At 49.2% G+C, this 17,557-nt stretch overlaps 1 protein-coding gene across 1 annotated transcript in view; it reads right to left on the bottom strand.

Moving 5' to 3' along the window:
* Positions 1–4,000: 4,000 nt before the first annotated feature.
* Positions 4,001–17,557, bottom strand: part of TPPP (tubulin polymerization promoting protein) — a 64,232-nt gene continuing 50,675 nt past the window's right edge. Inside the window, exons 2-3 of the mRNA XM_060248308.1 lie at positions 10,192–10,342; positions 4,001–4,813 (exon numbers count right to left, since the gene is read on the bottom strand). Of these exons, the coding sequence (XP_060104291.1) occupies positions 4,619–4,813; positions 10,192–10,342 (346 nt within the window). The 3' untranslated portion in view covers positions 4,001–4,618. The remainder of the gene's footprint in view (positions 4,814–10,191; positions 10,343–17,557) is intronic.

Here is a 17,557-nt window from a genome sequence, read left to right as displayed (position 1 = left end):
AGGCAGTAGAGAAAGGCAAAATATCCCAAGGTCAAATAAGACAGTGACTTGGATGAATGGACTGGAGGAAGACAATTCTACCATATTCCTGACCTAAACTGCAGTGTGCCCATGCCTTCGCTTTTTTGAGGGGGGCAGCCACCACCACCAGTGGGGCACTAACTTAGGCTGTGGCATTCTAGAGACAGGATTGGTCATCAGGGGTCTGAAGCGCATGTTTTTTCTCACTGCCGACTGCATCTGCCTACAAAAAGATCTGGCAAATAATGGAAGGTTTACCTTTTCAGGTGCTGACTGCTGTGGCATCGATTCAGTTGCGACGGGCATTGTTTCCGGTGAGCTCTATGGGTATTGCTGTATTTTTGTTGGTGATTTTTCAATAATTTATTTTTAAAAGAAAAAGATCTAGCCAAGTTACTCTCTTCCTAGCTGCCGCCTTCTCTCTTTAGAGGCAGCCTCTCTATCTTTTACAGACGTTGAAAGAAATAAAAATACGAATGAATGCATTGATTACAAGGACGTTGCCAGTAGTTCTTGCTCGCTCTAGACCACTGGGTGTTGGGGCCTGGACTTCCATTGGCTGGTGAGAGCCCTGCCGTTGACTTGCTTTCTGTCAAAGTTTCTGTCGAGACTAAAGGTTGGCTCTGCTGGGTGTTCATGGAAGGTCAGAACCCTCCCAACCTTCTCCTCCCTTGAGCCACTGGCTGAAAATTCCAAGGACCAGGGAAGCCTTCTGAGCAGAAGGTACCACAGGGACAAAGGGGGAAATCAAGTAAAATCACACACACTCACACACACGCCCTTCTGTTGACGCAAGCAGTTCACGAAAGGAGGAGCAAGATCCCATTTATTTTGCTTGTGCAACTCCTAGTCCTCAGGAAAGCTATGGGCCAAAGAGAAGATCGCTCGAGGAAGGGGAGGAAAGAGATCACTCCACCAACACCGTCTACACAGTGTTCCCTCTAAGCTGAGTTAGCGTGAGCTAGCTCACAGATATTTAGCCTCCAGCTCACACAGTTTTGTCTTAGCTCAGGAAGGATGACCTCAGAGCAAGTTAATTTATGCAGGAGCTCACAGCTCACCAAGTAGAATTTTTGCCCACAAGACTCCACAGCTCAGAGGGAGTATCGCTTCCAGCAGTGCCAACCCTATGACACGAGCAAAACACAGCGGTGGCGCTGCCTTGCTTGGGTCCTTTAAGCTCCTCCCTCCGGTGCACAAACATTTGAGCAAACAGCAATTAAGTCCTCAGACAAAAATGGACACTGACAGGCACAGGAAGCCAATATAGTCAGCTCAAGGGCTGAAGCCCACTTCGACAGGGCAATTCTGAAGTTTCTGTTCAGTGTTTAAACAATGATCCCTCCCCACCCTGTAAATCTACCCACACTTTAGGGGCACCCAATGGGAACAATTCCACTCCATGGTGCCTATTACTCCATCAAAGCACAAAGCCTTGCTGTCGCCCAGGGGTGGAATTCTAGCAGGAGCTCCTTTGCATATTAGGCCACACTCCCTGATGTAGCCAGTCCTCCAAGAGCTTCCAAAAAAGAGCCTTGATTGGCTACATCAAGGGGTATGGCCTAATATGCAAAGGAGCTCCTGCTAGAATTCCACCCTTGCTGTGGCCCATACTCAATACAATTGGCACACAGCTGGCAAATATCAACTGGAGTTAAATGCAACAAGCTGTTCCAATAAAGCAGGTGAGTGGGCCTTGGCAGGATAAACACTGCAACGTCAGGAGTCCTGGAATTGCTCAAGAACCCTCTCCGGTAACCACCAAAGCTGCTACCTTGCAAGAATGTTCCCCAGGGTTGTTCAGATTTCCCTTTGCTGTGTCCTGACATTTCAAACACAACGTTCCAAAGCCCATAAAGGCGGTACTTAACTTCAGGCAGATTATTCTTCTTGGATCCCCCTTCTGAAGTGCAGACTGAAGGACTTGGGGCCACCCCCTGGACTAGAAGCCTCCATGAACCACTGGGAAAAGAGCAGCTTTAGAGGGAAAGGCGGGCCAGCTCAGTCTCGGGATGAAGGCTGGTGAAAAGGCAATGTGAACGAAACAGTCAGAGCATTGGAAGCAGTGTTCCCTCTAAGCCGAGTTAGCGTGAGCTAGCTCACAGATTTTTAGCCTCCAGCTCACACATTTTTGTCTTCGCTCAGAAAAACTGACCCCAGAGCACAATAATTTGTGCAGTAGCTCACAACTATAATGCCAGTAGCTCACAAGTTTGATACCAGTAGCTCAAAAAGCAGAATTTTTGCTCACAAGACTCTGCAGCTTAGAGGGTACATTGACTGGGAACACTCTGTCTGCTTATAGGCAATGAAATGAGCCAAAAGGTAATAAAGGCTAATAAACAGAATGCCCAAACTTGGTTCTAAAAGGAAGGAAACTGAGTGTGCTCAACTGCTGGCAGACATCTAAAATCTCAGCCATTATTTTTCTGGATATACCATCAATAAAAGGTAACGCTAGTCCCCCGTGCAAGCACCGAGTCGTTAACCGACCCATGGGGTGACATCACATCACGAATTTTTTTTGGCAGACATTTTACGGGGTGGTTTGCCACTGCCTTCCCCAGTCATCTACACTTTACTCCCAGTAAGCTGGGGACTCATTTTACCGACCTCAGAAGGATACCATCGATATAATGGTGTATAATGTATTCTATAAGAACCAGAGATGTAACGATCACCCCACAAGTTAAAGAGTTCTCGCTATATGGTATGCCGATATGTTGCCTCCTTTTTGGCAATGTATAATTTCAGATACACAGACATACCCCAAGGCAACAATTCAGCACTGCAGTGCAATTCTAGGCAGTTACTCTGACGTAAATCCAGCAGCGAGTGGCAGCATGGAAATCAACAACTCTCTGTTTTAACTTAATCTGTGTTTTGCATGCCGTAAATTAACTTTGGAATCATACCTGATATCTGGTGCAGTGAATTAGAGAATCATTTACTTTCTTTCCTTTGGGGGGGGGGGGGGCGGGAACTGAAATGTCTGTGGACTGACACTGCGAAATCAAAATGTTGTTTCTAAAGGGGTGACCCAAATCAAGCAGAGAATTTCAATGGTCGATATTTTGGGCCAGTAATTTGGGTGGAAGCGACTGAATTTCTGGATATTCGTAGTCTTCTGAAAGTGCCACTTGCTACAGAAATCCTGACTAAACAGGAATCCAATTGGTGGGCTTTACTGTAAAAAGTTATTTACGATAATGCATCCCCCATTGCCTTTAGACTTCCAGTTTTGAGGCAGTGCAGGCTTAGACATTGCAAGCCGCTGGCATGATTTCAACAGGCCTTCTGGCAGTGGTCTCCACAGCTCCTGTGAGTATCCCATGCCCTCTTATTGCTTCCACAGCACACAAAGCATTCACTCGGGAAGGGGAGGATTTGAGGGGTCAGCAGGGGTGGAATTCTAGCAGGAGCTCCTTTGCATATTAGGCCACACAACACCCCTGATGTAGCCAATCCCTCCAAGAGCTTACAAGGCTCTTTTGTGTAAGCACTTGGAGGACTGAAGAAAACGACAACATTGGATTTATAGCCCACCCTCCACTCTGAATATCAGTCTCAGAGTGGCTCACAATCTCCTTAATCTTCCCCCACAACAGACACCCTGTGAGGTGCGTGGGGCTGAGAGAGCTCTCCCAGAAGCTGCCCTTTCAAGGACAGCTCTGTGAGCTATGCTATGCTGACCCAAGGCCATTCCAGCAGGTGCAAGTGGAGGAGCGGGGGAATCAAACCCGGTTCTCCCAGATAAGAGTTCTGCGCACTTAACCACTACACACCAAACTGGCTCTTTACCAAACTGGCTACATCAGGGGTTGTGTGGCCTAATATGCAAAGGAGCTCCTGCTAGAATTCCACCTCTGGAGGTCAGTAACAAGGGCTGGAATTCCTCCCCTCTCTCTGAGAACAAGCATAACCTGAGACCTTAGAGTTCTAGTATGAAAGAAGTTAAAGAATATATATATATATATACTACACACACTTGGCAGCTGGGTGCTCTTGTTCTCAAACGGGATGGACACACTTTTTTCTAGAATAGCACCTTTAAAAAAAACCAACAAGCTGTTTCATAGAAGGCTGAATTTCCATCTCCGATGGTAGAATTCCCCCCCCCCCCCCCCCCCATAATACACATCGCTGAACAATAAATAATCAAATGGAGTGGTTTGGGTGCTTCCCGGAAAAGCTGCTGGCAGGTGTAGCTTGGACTAAAAGCCTCCGTTCCTTTTTTGCCATTTATGGGAGAGAGGTTTGACACGGTGGCCAAAAGAGCAGGACAGAGAAATGAGGCATAGAGGAATGTTTGCGATCTGCTACCGGCATGAGCGAGGCATGGTATGAAAGCCTTGGGTCCGGTTTCTCGCCGAGCGACATCAGCGCCGTTCCTCGCCGTGCCCTTTCCTTTACTCACACAAGCACAAGGAATGTAACGAAGTGGTGCGTCGCTGCAAGAGTCTCAGTAGATGTTGATGATCAGTTGGGTCCCCTGCAAATGCAAGCTGTCCGACAGTCCCTTCCGACTCAACGCGCAGGGGCTCATCTAGGTGACCATCCCGGGTGCAGCCGCTCTCTCTCTCCCCGACTCCAATGCTTACTTGCTTCCCTGGACCTTCTGGCTGTACGTGCCCGCGTGCTTGTACCCCGAGACGTAGCCGGAGGTGTCGACCAGATCTTCCCGACCAGCCTTGCCCTTCCCTTTCCCAGTGGGGTCAAACCGCTCTTTGTGAGAACCGGTGAAGCGGGTTGTGTCGGTAAGTCGGGAGACAGTCGGAGATGAAACGGCTTTCTGTTGCAAAAGAAGAAGTGGGGGGGGGGAAGAAGTTTACCCTTCACAGGCAGCATCTCTCAGCAGGGCTGTAGCCAGGGTGTTTTGTTTAGTGGGACATCTAGCCAGATTTTCCGTTTGGAGGACCAGGCCAGCGTAGTGCATCAAGAACCCGATTTTGGGCCCTGGGAGGCTCAAGTTTGAAGGCCCACGTCTGCCATGGAGGCTGGCTTCATTCCTCTGGGCCTGCCCCAAATTCTCAGCCTGGAGCACCTTCAGGGGCTCTCAGAAATGGAAGGCGGTCCCCCACCGTGCCGGTCACTGGCTGTTCTCAACCAGCAGGCCGAGCAGCAGCAGGGCAGTGCCTGCCTGCAGCCCCAATGGTGCCCAGCCCACTTCCCTCCTCCATGGCCTGACCAGCCATGACTGGAGGCAGGCGGGGAGGGAGGGAAGCCTGTGGTGCAGGAGCAGCAGCTGAATGGACCAAGTGGACCACGCCGCCCCCATTCTCCCTTTCTCTTGGCTGCAGTGACAAACTGGAAGTCGGGGGTGGTAAATAGCGGCCCTGTGCTGAAGTGGGGGGGGCGAGGACCCTGGGGGCCCGAGTGCAGAGGTGGCTCTGCCACTAGCCGAATGAGGCATTGGCCCCACCCCTTGGCCTGGCGCTAGAGGTAAATGCCCCCCTGCCCGCCACCCTCCTCCATGGTGCCTACACTGCACTGCTGCCGACACCCTCCCAACGCCCCGCAGCAAAGCCAGGGGAGGGTGCCTGCTGAGTGCCCTCCCGTCTTTGCCCGAAGCCCGGAACTTCCAGCAGAGTGACGCTGGCCAGCTGGTGCGCGGCCTCTCCGCGGGTCTGCAGAGGCTTGTCAGATCTCAGGCACTAAAGAGAGATGGCCCTGGGTAGGCTTGGATGGGAGACCACCAAGGAAGTCTAGGGTTGCTATGCAGAAGCAGGCAATGGTGAACCACCTCGGAACGTCTCCTTGCCTTGAAAAACCCCTTTGCAAGGTCACCGTCGGTCGGCTGCGAAGAAAAAAGGACTACAGCATAGGACTTTATATATTTTCTCCAGTTACTTCTGTTGTGCCTCAAGAGACTCTGCAACCATAGGCTCTGCTGTCGTTCATTTCATAACACTGAATTTTATCTGAATTGACATTACCTAGCAGTTTTAGTGATTACAAAGTTCACCTGCCCTCTGTTCTCTGACTTACAGGTACCCCATGGAACTCAATAATGTGGAAACAGAGAAAGTTGCCATATAGCTGGGTTCTATTTTTCTTTCCCACTTTCCCAAGCTATCTTTTGACAGTGGGTGTACTTATGCCTTCCAAGCGAGGCCTATTCTTGTGCCCTGTCCCTGGATGGTCCTTTGTTCCGAACAGCAGAATTTCCGGGACAGCCTAGGGCCTTTAACATTTGCAGCATTCACATCTAGCAGTCTGAAATCTAGGTACCCGTAAGTCCAGCATCCTAAAGGTAAGATCTCTCTAAAATGGTGGTAGGATTTCAGAACACAATGAATGGTTTTGTTCTCCGGTGTACGTACAGCCGGGGTCCCCAAGTGGGTGGGTCAGGTGAGGTGGGGCTTTTGCCCCTTAACGTCTCCTAATTGGCAACTGGAGATGAAATTGGCCAAGAAGACGTTTAAAATTATTTCTGTGATGGTGGCAGGTACCCCAACATCAGGATCTCCACTATGTGGGTGTGGTTAGCGGTGGCAGCCATTTTGTGGCTAGCTCTTTCAGCATTTTGTGGCCGGGCCCACCATACTGTCTCGGAATTCCAAAGGGGCCCACAGGCTCAGATAGGTTGGGGACCCCAATATATAAGTGCCAGTTCAATCTGGACCACTGTGTGATATGTGTTATGGGTTTTGTCAGCGTCCAGGAGAAGCGAAACATCTCTATGAAGAGGAAAGAAGCTTCCTTGGATGCAAATGGGGTTTCCCTCGAAATGGTTCCCGGCTAAATCACTAGATGTTCCCAAGTCTGCTTGAAGGACATGAAGGAACATCACCACATCCTTCTTCACAGTCAGTGACTCGCAAGCCTTTCTGACCATCTCTGAGTACTAATCACCCTGGAGGCAGGAACCAAACTTCCAAAAGAAAAAAGGGAATTGGCAGTGATCAATCTGTGGCTCTTTGGATGTTCTCAAAAAGACTTTGGAAGATAATGATCCACGTGGTGTCAGAGTTTCCATTCCTTTGTTTCCTACGAAGACAGAGGTCCTTTGCTTGGGTCGCCGCGGCCCGGGGGGGGGGGATCCCCCTGCCAGCTTTTGACGGTGCGCCGCTGACGGCAGCGGACAGAGTCAGGAGCTTGGGGGTGCTGTTGGAGCCTTCCTTAAAGATGGAGGCTCAGATAGCAGCCGCTGCCAAGTCCGCATTTTTTCATCTTAGGCGGGCAAGGCAGCTGGCCCCCTTCCTGGAGCGTGACGACCTAGCAACAGTGATCCATGCTACGGTCACCTCGAGGCTGGACTACTGCAATGCCCTCTACATGGGGCTGCCCCTGTCCCGGACTCGGAAATTGCAGCTGTGCAGAATGCCGCGGCCCGGCTGTTATTAGGGTCTCCCAAAGTGGGGACACATTCGGCCGGGTCTTCGGGACTCTGCACTGGCTTCCAGTGATGTACCGAGTCCAGGTACAAGGTGCTGGTTATTACCTTTAAAGCCCTATATGGCCTGGGACCTGCCTACCTGAAGGACCGTCTCTCCCCACATGTTCCCAGAGAGCACTGAGGTCAGGAACACAAAATCTCCTCTCTATCCCCGGGCCAAAAGAAGCCCCGCTTGAAAAGTCACCAGAGAAAGGGCTTTCTCCGTTATGGCCCCCACATGGTGGAATCAGCTGCCGGAAGAGGTGAGGGCCCTGCGGGACCTGGATCAGTTCCGCAGGGCCTGTAAGACGACCCTCTTCCGGCTAGCTTACACCTAGCTGGGATGAAAACTTGATGTAACTGGCTGCCATCTGTTTATATGAATGAAATGTTACTGGTTTTTAAGGTTTAATTGTTTTTATGAAATTGAAATGTTACTGGTTTTTAAGGTTTTAAATGTTTAAGTATCTAATTGTTTTATACTTAAAATTGTTTTAAGAATTTTATGCTTGATCAATTGTTGGAAGCCGCCCTGAGCCACTTGTAGGAAGGGCGGGATATAAATACCGAATGAATAAATAAATAAATAAATAAATAAATAAATAAATAAATAAATAAATAAATAAATAAATAAATAAATAAATAAATAAATAAATAAATAAATAAATAAATAAAACATTCCTTAGGGTGTCAGGGCTTTTTATGAGCAGGAATGCACAGGAACTCAGTTCTGGCTGGCTTGGTGTCCATGGGGGTTGGCCTAATATGCAAATGAGTTCCTGATGGGCTTTTTCTACGACCCATCCCCCACCAAAAATGTCACTTTGTTGGGCCAAGCCATCTCTCTATGTCATAGAATGTAATATGAGGCACTGGAGATATAAACGTTATAAAGGTGATTTCAGATACCAAAAGGCAACAGCAGGTGAATGACAATAGCAGATGTAATATGCATGAGGAGCAGTAGGAGTGGAGATACAGCATTGGCAATGAGACAGGAAAAACTAGGTCTCAGTTTGGTCCTGGAGGATGCAAAGAATAAAGGGGCATAAGTCTGACATTAGAAAACAAAACAGTCAAAAACCAGTGGAGGCACATTTAACCTTCCAGGACATTCAGTTGCTGACTTAAGAGTAGCCGTTCTCTACAAACAAGGAATTTCAAAGGGAGATTAGGAATAGAGAGAAACTGTAGAATTTCAATTGATAATGAGCTCAATGATCCTCCAGGACTAAACTGAGATCTAGGTTTTCTGTCTCATTACCAACACCTACTATTGTCATTGGGCATCTGCAATCACTCTACTCTCCGAGATATAAAGACCACGGGACTCACATTCTAGCTTTATCCGAAGAACAAGCAGTGACTCACAAAAGCTCACGCCCCTGCCACAAATTTTGTTAGGCGTTATTGGACTCTTGCTCCTTTCCACTAATAAAGATTGCAAGCTGTGATGCTAGGTTTCTTTTTCCCCCTTCTTCATCTGTTTAAACTGGAGAGTGAAATAATGTGTTGAGTTCAGACTGGGCAAAACCAGTGCTAGTGCTAGAAAGGCAGGCAGGCAGGGAGACGTGTTGAACTGGAACATATGGAACAATAAATATATTTTTAAGTACTTCGCCATCTTCTTCCAGTCACTACACGATGGAATCCCGTCCAAGTGTTTCTAATTCCTAAAGAAAATTAAACTCCAAAATAGGCATTGAAAAATCTAATCTTAATAAAAAAACCCTTTCAGAAATAAGCCTGTGGAGAAACGCCATCTTGGTTAATGTTGGTGCTTGGTTGGAGGGGAACACGAAACTACTAGGCAGGCTGTGTTGCCTAGCCTTCCCCTTCACTCCCCCCTCCCTTCTGGAGTTAAAACCATCAAACTCTAGGGGGAAAGCCTCCTAGAGGGGCAGGAAGTTCTTTAGCCTTCCCCTCATTCCCTCCTCCCTTCTGGAGTTAAACCAGCAACTCTAGGGGGAAAGCCTCCTAGAGGGGCAGGAAGTTCTTTTGTTTTTTTTATTTGACTTAGGCGGGTAAAGGGCAGTTCTCAGCTGGCGCTCAGGAAGGAGAGGTTGCCACCCTGTGGGCTCCTGCCTGTGGGACCCCAGGCAGTCATTCACAAGGTAGGGCAAGTTTACACCAGGGACGAGAGGATGCGTTTAAACCCACCTTTTATTTGTCCTGCTTGTTGCTGTTCAGGTGCTGTGCTAAACTTTTACATGTAACTGTTTTTGTTTTTATTTTTATTTCTCTTCTTATTTTTACTGTTTTTACTGTTTTGAATGCTGGCAGTCAAACTCTGTACCACATAGATCCCGACCGCTTAGACCACGCTGCTTTATGAAGGGGGCCCCGGGGAAGGGGGAAGGCATGCGGTTGGAGAGGTGCCAATCCTCCAGGGGTTCCCCGAAGAAGTGCTGTGGTCTCTGTGATACCCAAGTACAGGGTGGCAGAGGACCTTGAGGCCTGGCCTCAGAGCTGGAGAGGGGGATTGGGAGTCCCTGTTCCTCTCAATCTGAACCCCTAGACTGAGCAGGTGGTGGCAGCGAACCCAAGTGGCTGACGGAGAAATAGCTCCCTCCAGGAGTTGGCGACTCAATAGGGAGTTGACGGGACCGGGTCTGAAGGCAGAATTGGGCCGGTTCCGTCACAAAGCCAAAATAATTTTCTTTTAATTTTCCCTTTCCCTTTATCACAATGTACTCCTTCCTTTTAACACACCTACACATCTCTGTGTGTGTGTGTGTATGTGTGTGTGAGTGAGAGGGAGGGAGGGTTTACCATGAACCAGGTGACCATACCGTGACTCCAGATATGACCGGTGCTTTCCCTTCAACGAGCTTGTGCATTTCCTGCACCGCTTCTTCGTTGCTCTTCTCTTTAAACCGTTTCTTGGAGAGTTCCTGAAGTGCTTCCTTAAACTGATCGAAAGTAATTGTCCTGGATTTGCCCCTGGAGCAGAAACACAACACCAATGAGAGAGGTCAGGATAAGAGTCTGTGTACAAGAATAAAGAACAGCCCACCAATAATTCCACTCAGCTCAGTAATTCCAGTTAACTGGCGAGGCTTTCTCCCAAAGAATCCAGAGAATCGCTTGGTGAAGATCCTTAGAACTCTGTTAAGGATCCCCCCCTCCTCATTTTCCAAGACAGTCACCAGGGTTTCCTGAGGAAAGAGCCTGCGTACTCAAAGGATACTACATACTCAAAGGTTCCGCACACCAGGGTCATTTTGTAGAAAAAGAGGTGCTGGAGCTCATTAGCACAACTCGTTTGCATCTGCCACACACTCCTAACATCACCGGGAGGTGTACTAAATTATAGCATCTCCCTTGAAGTGTTTATTGAATTGTAATTGTCATAATAAAACTTTACTCCCAGTCCTATTGCATTTTTCAAATTACTTTCTCCTACGTCAGGGGTGGTTAACGGTAGCTCTCCAGATGTTTTCTTGCCTCCGACTCCCATCAGCCCCAGCCAGCATGGCCAATGGCTGGGGCTGATGGGAGTTGTCCTATGTGGCCACAGTGGCATGATGAATATTTCCATCTGTCTGCTTTATAGGTTTTGGCTATTTTCTCATTTTTTTTTTGTGAAGAAAAATATTAGAAAGTTTGTCAAATCTTAGAGTTCAGCAAAATTCTCATAGAGGATTTGAACAATGGAGCCCAGAAGCGAGTATCTTTGGGGGGGGGGGGGGAGAGAGAGCACAATAAAATTTAGAGGTTCCCGAGCTCCGCTCCTGTGAGCTCCTGCCCAAAATGAGGCCTGGTGCACACACAACATCAAGGGAAGGCCTCAGCCTCTATGCCATGTTGTTAGTCCACCAGAGGAACTGGACAACCACTGTGTGAGATGGGATGCTGGACGACATGGGTCTCTGGACTGATCCAGCAGGGCTCTTCTTATGATACCCCACCCCCATGCAGAAAAAAATATTTGAGAAGTAGAAGAACCACCCCTGCTGATGAGGTCTACATTTGCACAAGAAGAAGAAGATGATATCGGATTTATATCCCGCCCTCCACTCCGAAGAGTCTCAGAGCGGCTCACAATCTCCTTTCCCTTCCTCCCCCACAACAGACACCCTGTGAGGTGGGTGGGGCTGGAGAGGGCTCTCCCAGCAGCTGCCCTTTCAAGGACAACCTCTGCCAGAGCTATGGCTGACCCAAGGCCATGCTAGCAGGTGCAAGTGGAGGAGTGGGGAATCAAACCCGGTTCTCCCAGATAAGAGTCCGCACACTTAACCACTACACCGAACTGGCTCTCCAGAACCCTCGAATATGACTAAATTAACAGAAAGAACTAAAAGCTTTCACAAGGAGAAGGTTAGCCCAATCTCATTAGAACTTGGAAGGGAAGCAGTGTCGTTCCTGGTGAGGACTTGGATGGGAGACCTCCAGGGAAGCCCAGGGCTGTGACATGGAGACAGGCAATGGCAAACCACCTCTGAACGTCTCTTGCCTTGAAAACCCTCTGGGGTCACCACAAGTGGGCGAAAGCTGGGTTTAGGTAGCCGGCTCCAGGTTGACTCAGCCTTCCATCCTTCTGAGGTTGGTAAAATGAGTCCCCAGCTTATTGGGGGGGGGGAGTGTAGATGACTGGGGAAGGCAATGGCAAACCACCCTGTAAAAAGGCTGCCGTGAAAACGTGATGCGGTATCACCCAGTCAGAAACGACTGGTGCTTGCACAGGGGACTACCTTGACCTTTTTACCACCAAAAGCCCCAGTTACAGAAGAGGGAAGGGGGAAGACCTGGCCCCTGCAGCCAAACTCACCCCCTGTTGTTCAAAAATGAAAAAAAGAGAGAGAACTCTCCCAGAGACTGGGGATCACTTCCCTCCCCTGCTGGACCCCTCAGCCCTTCCCAGGAGGGTGGGAGCAAGCCCCCCCCCCATCACCAAATCTTCAGACCCCCCACTGACATTGTCTTAAACAGGCGGGTGAATTACTATGAACCTGGATTGTAATTCTGTGTGAAACTAATTCATGAGCAACAAGGCACACACAGAGGAAAAGCTATACAAAGAACAGGGCGCCGTTCCAGCTACAATCAGTCATGACTGCAACAAAAATAAGAACAAGGAGAGTCAAGCCACCCATAACGAAGCGGTGCTATTGCTTTCCCCCCAGTGAACTTAGTCAGAATTAACTTTTGCAGGATCACAGCTATGGTGTATTGGAGAAAAACAGCCAGCAAGGGGAAATGTTAGCATCCAGACTTCAATACAATACAAAAATTCTCCTTTACAAAAGTTTCAAAGTTTTCTGGCACTCTATAGTTGCCTGCATAGAATTCTAGGCTGATTTGGAGAGTCTGAGGCATTGTATTTCAAGGGATTTCTGTTCCATCTTAATTACGACAAGGAATCTCAATTCTGATCAAACTAAAATGAGAACGTTTGAGTCCAGTGGCACCCTTAAGACCAAAGCTTTGTTAAAAGCATGAACTTCTGGGTGCATGCACGTGAAAGCTTCTTCCCAGGATTAAACTTCATTGGTCCATTTCATGAGCCAGTTTGGTGTCGTGGTTAAGTTAACATATGAACATATGAAGCTGCCTTATACTGAATCAGACCCTTGGTCCATCAAAGTCAGTATTGTCTTCTCAGACTGGCAGCGGCTCTCCAGGGTCTCAAGCTGAGGTTTTTCACACCTATTTGCCTGGACCCTTCTTTGGAGATGCCAGGGATTGAACCTGGGACCTTCTGCTTCCCAAGCAGATGTTCTACCACTGAGCCACCGTCCCTCCCCAGATAAGTGTGTGGACTCTTATCTGGGAGAACCGGATTTGATTACCCACTCCTCCACTTGCATGTGCTGGAATGGCCTTGGGTCAGCCATAGCTCTGGCAGAGGTTGTCCTTGAAAGGGCAGCTGCTGTGAGAGCCCTCTCAGCCCCACCCACCTCACAGGGTGTCTGTTGTGGGGAAAGAAGATAAAGGAGATTGTAAGCTGCTCTGAGACTCTGATTCAGAGAGCAATTCTTCTTCTTAAAAGTTGCCACTGAACTCCAACTTTGTTCTGTTGCTTCAGACCAACACTGCTCCCCATTTAGGGCTCCCAAGCTCCCATTAGGGGAAGGAGATCCCCCGGCTTGGTGGCCCCCAACCCACCAGCAGGGAGGAGGCTGCTAGGGAGGATTCCCGCTCCCCCAAAGAGCTCGTTGCCGCACAATGCAATTGCATCACTCAGAAGTGACATATCGCATCAGGCACGTTGCATGGGAAGCTCTCCTTTTCACTGCTCACCTTAGCCCACTTCTCCTCTATCTCTGCCTTTGACACCCGCAATGAAAACCCTCTAACCTGGAACACACCCAGTTCAGGTAACTGGACCCGATTAGCTGCCTCCCTGCTTTAGCTGCTCAAAGGCCTGGCTCTGTTATTGACTATGAGGTCATGGTGTCACACAATGCAGCACCAGCCAATCAGAGAAGAGCATGACGGCACAGTGCAGCCCCAGCCAATCAGAAAACAGCATGACGACAAGAAGCTACGGCTGCTGATTTCAGAGAGCCAGGCATCCAATGGTCAGGTCCTATTGCCCCTGGTTCTGTTTTCTCAGCAGAGAGCCTGATCCAAACAGCAGCCACCTCACTGAGACTTGGGATGCTTCCAGCAGAGCTTCTTGGACAGAGGAAGGACTCCGATTCCTGCTAAATGCCAGAAGGAAGCGTGAAGACAGAGAGAGATGGCAGTGTAAAAGTGGCTAAACCTGGGCTGATGAAACCGCACTTACCAGCAAGTAACACGTGAAGCTGCCTTATACTGACTCTTGGTCCATCAGGGTCAGTATTGTCTACTCAGCCTGGCAGTGGCTCTCCAGGGTTTCAGTTTCCATCACTTCCTACCAGATGCTTTTATCTGGAGATGCTGAGGATTGAACCTGGGACCTTCTGCATGCCAAGCAGATGCTCTGCTTTTTCTCTGCTCAGCTGAGCCCACTTTTGCCTCTTAGATGCTCGCCACTTAGACACCACCCCTTCCCCAGGAAGGGAATGTATGCTCACTCATGGACCACACATACCACTTCCTTTTCTGCTCTGCTGGTCATGATTTTTATTTGCCTTCTGTAGGACAAGGACAGAAGACTCTATCACAACAGGTTGATCATCCACTCAGAGCCCCCTGATTCTTCCTGGCTTCAGAACTGGCACACTTGCAGTACAGAGAAACAAAATCCTCGTTCTGCAATCAGTCTTGCCCCCGACACCATCAAGATGCGTATCACCAGCTTAATAAGCAAATTAATCTGCAAAAAATACATTAAATATCTTATAGTCTCATCTCTATCCTACTGATGTTTTAAAAAACTGATAAAATTGGCCTGAGGGAGACATCATTGGCACTAGCCAATCCATGCTATTCACAGCTGGCTTTTGCTGTAAATAGCATGGATTGGCTAGTGCCAATGACGGGAGTTTGACAGGCTGTTCAGTCACGTTCAGGGCACCTCCACCACTTCAACACACACCCGAGAGCTTGAATCAGGAGCAGAAAGCCTGCTGCCCTGAACTTGAGTGAACAGCCTGTCAAACTCCCAATACAAATGGCACTTCTGTTATTACCCTCAGCAGGTGCTGCGAACGGGACACGTTCCGAGCACATTCCCACATGTTTGTAACCTGTTTAGGACCGTCAGACGCTTATTTCCTCCCCATCCTGCAGCCCTGAAGCCCACTCCACGCTCACTCGTGAAGGAAGCAGAACCCGAAGGTGAGGCGAGGGCCATCGATGTGGCATGCCTCACATCCCCCCAGTTCTTTCGTTTCAGGAACTGCAGCACAGCTGTGTTTGCTGGAGGCCCAGGCTCATCTGCCAATAAACGGCAGAGCACTGAAATGCCGACAGAAGCCAGATAAGGCGGCTGCTGCCTGACTAATTAACCAATTTCAAACAGAAACCCTGATACTGTGGGCAATTTTCGATCTTCTCTAAATACTCTCCTTGACCTTAAATGTGCTTCCAGTTTATTTTCTTTCACCTCTGCTAAACACTAGGATTTCCCCAGAGGTTTAGCGGGTTGCATTCACAGGGGATAGGGCTAGTTAAACCCTTCCCCCTATACCAGGGGTGGCCAAACTAGCTTAACGTAAGAGCCACATAGAGTAAATGTCAGATGCTTGAGAGCTGCAGGAGGGAGGGAGGGAGGGAGGGAAGGAAGGAAGGAAGGAAGGAAGGAAGGAAGGAAGGAAGGAAGGAAGGAAGGAAGGAAGGAAGGAAGGAAGGAAGGAAGGAAGGAAGGAGGGAAGGAAGGAAGGAAGGAGGGAAGGAAGGAGGGAAGGAAGGAAGGAAGGAAGGAAGGAAGGAAGGAAGGAGGGAAGGAAGGAGGGAAGGAAGGAGGGAGGGAGGGAAGGAAGGAAGGAAGGAAGGAAGGAAGGAAGGAAGGAAGGAAGGAAGGAAGGAAGGAAGGAAGGAAGGAAGGAAGGAAGGAAGGAAGGAAGGAAGGAAGGAAGGAAAATAGATGGGGAGGGAGGTGGAAAGAAAGCAACTTTAACGTTAAAGCCAGTTTGGTGTAGTGATTAAGCGTGTGGACTCTTATCTGGGAGAACTGGGTTTGGTTCCCCACTCCTCCACCTGCAGCTGCTAGAATGGCCTGGGGTCAGCCATAGCTTTTGCACAGCTGTCCTTGAAAGGGCAGCTTCTGGGAGAGCTCTCTCAGTCCCACCCACCTCACAGGGTGTCTGTTGTGGGGGAGGAAGATAAAGGAGACTGTGAGCCGCTCTGAGACTCTGATGCAGGGTGGAGGGCGGAATATAAATCCAATGTCGTCGTCTTCTTTAAACGCACTCTCCAAGGTGCCAGCTGGCTTGGCTTGGAGACGTGACTGAAAGAGAGAAATGCCTTCTCCAAACCAGCCGAAGGGTGCTGGAGACTCTGAGAGTCACACAATATGTGTGAAAGAGCCACATTGTGGCCACCCCTGCCCTATACATTTTCCCTGCCAAAAAGCAGCACCCTGTGCTGAGTGCATCCAGACCTTTAAACTGCAGCGCCAACTGCTGCCTTCTGTAAAACAAATAAACTGGGGGGGGGGGGGGGGATTAGCAATGGAAGTGGTGGCAACGTGCAGTTCCCTCCCTAGTTTGGAGAACCCAGGCTGTCAACAGGAAAACTGCAACCCCACGCCGGATTTGGTGCATAAAACCTGGATGGAGAGTTCTCTCCCTCTATAAACACTGCTTCAAGCTGGCAGAAGTGGGTGAGGAGAGCATTCCAGGAAGGCTACGACACAGCAGGAAAGACAGAGCTCTGCTCAGGAAGCAGAAACCTTCACATGCGCGTATCAGCTCAAGAGGCGGCACCCACAGTAAAACTAAGAGGGGGCCTGATGTTACCTTTGACCTGCATCTTACATTGGTAATACCCTGCAGAGATCCAAGAGATCTGGCCTCTGGGAACTGCATCAATATATCTAGTAATCAACACGGCTGTGGATACTTAAATCTGCAGATGAGGGCCATGTAGACAGAATAAGAGATTTCGCAGCAAATTTTGGTTTGCAGGAAAAAAAAAATCCAGAAAATTAAAAAACGGAGGGGGTGAAATCCCATGCCTCCCAAGGATGAGCATTGTTTGCCGAAGCACACACAAAGCACCTCTGCTGGCCCACAGAGAACCGGAAGCAGGAGAAGGAGGCTGAGTGGCCGCCTCCCCCGTTAAGTGCCTTGCCATGAATTGCTCTGTTGCGATGCTTCCTTGCTCTTTCGCCCTGCGTGCTCAGCTATCTCTTCATAATAAGAAGACTCTGCCAGCCTGGCGGTTGCCTAAGAGACCAAGGTCAACCAACTGGGCTAGATGCACCTGGCTATGCTGGGTTAGGGCGGGCCAAGGGGGCTTCCTGCGTTAGCTTCCCACTTTCCTTTGAATTGTAACAGCCTACCCACCTGCTGAGGGGAAAGTGCAGATGACTGGGAAAGGCGATGGCAAACCACCCCGTCAAAAGTCTGCCATGAAAACGTTGTGAAAGCAACGTCACCCCAGTCAGAAATGACTGATGCTTGCACAGGGAACCACCTTTACCTTTTGGGAAGAGCCCCATGGCGCAGAGTGGTAAAGCTGCAGTACTGCAGTTGGAACCTTCTGCTCACGACCTGAGTTCAATCCCAGTGGAAGCTGGGTTCAGGTAGCCGGCTCGAGGTTGACTCAGCCTTCCATCCTTCT

This window comes from Heteronotia binoei, chromosome 10 (assembly GCF_032191835.1).
Source record: "Heteronotia binoei isolate CCM8104 ecotype False Entrance Well chromosome 10, APGP_CSIRO_Hbin_v1, whole genome shotgun sequence".
NCBI lineage: Eukaryota > Metazoa > Chordata > Lepidosauria > Squamata > Gekkonidae > Heteronotia > Heteronotia binoei.
The sequence above is the reverse complement of the archived record's forward strand: the minus strand, read 5'-3'. Positions and strand labels throughout refer to the sequence as shown.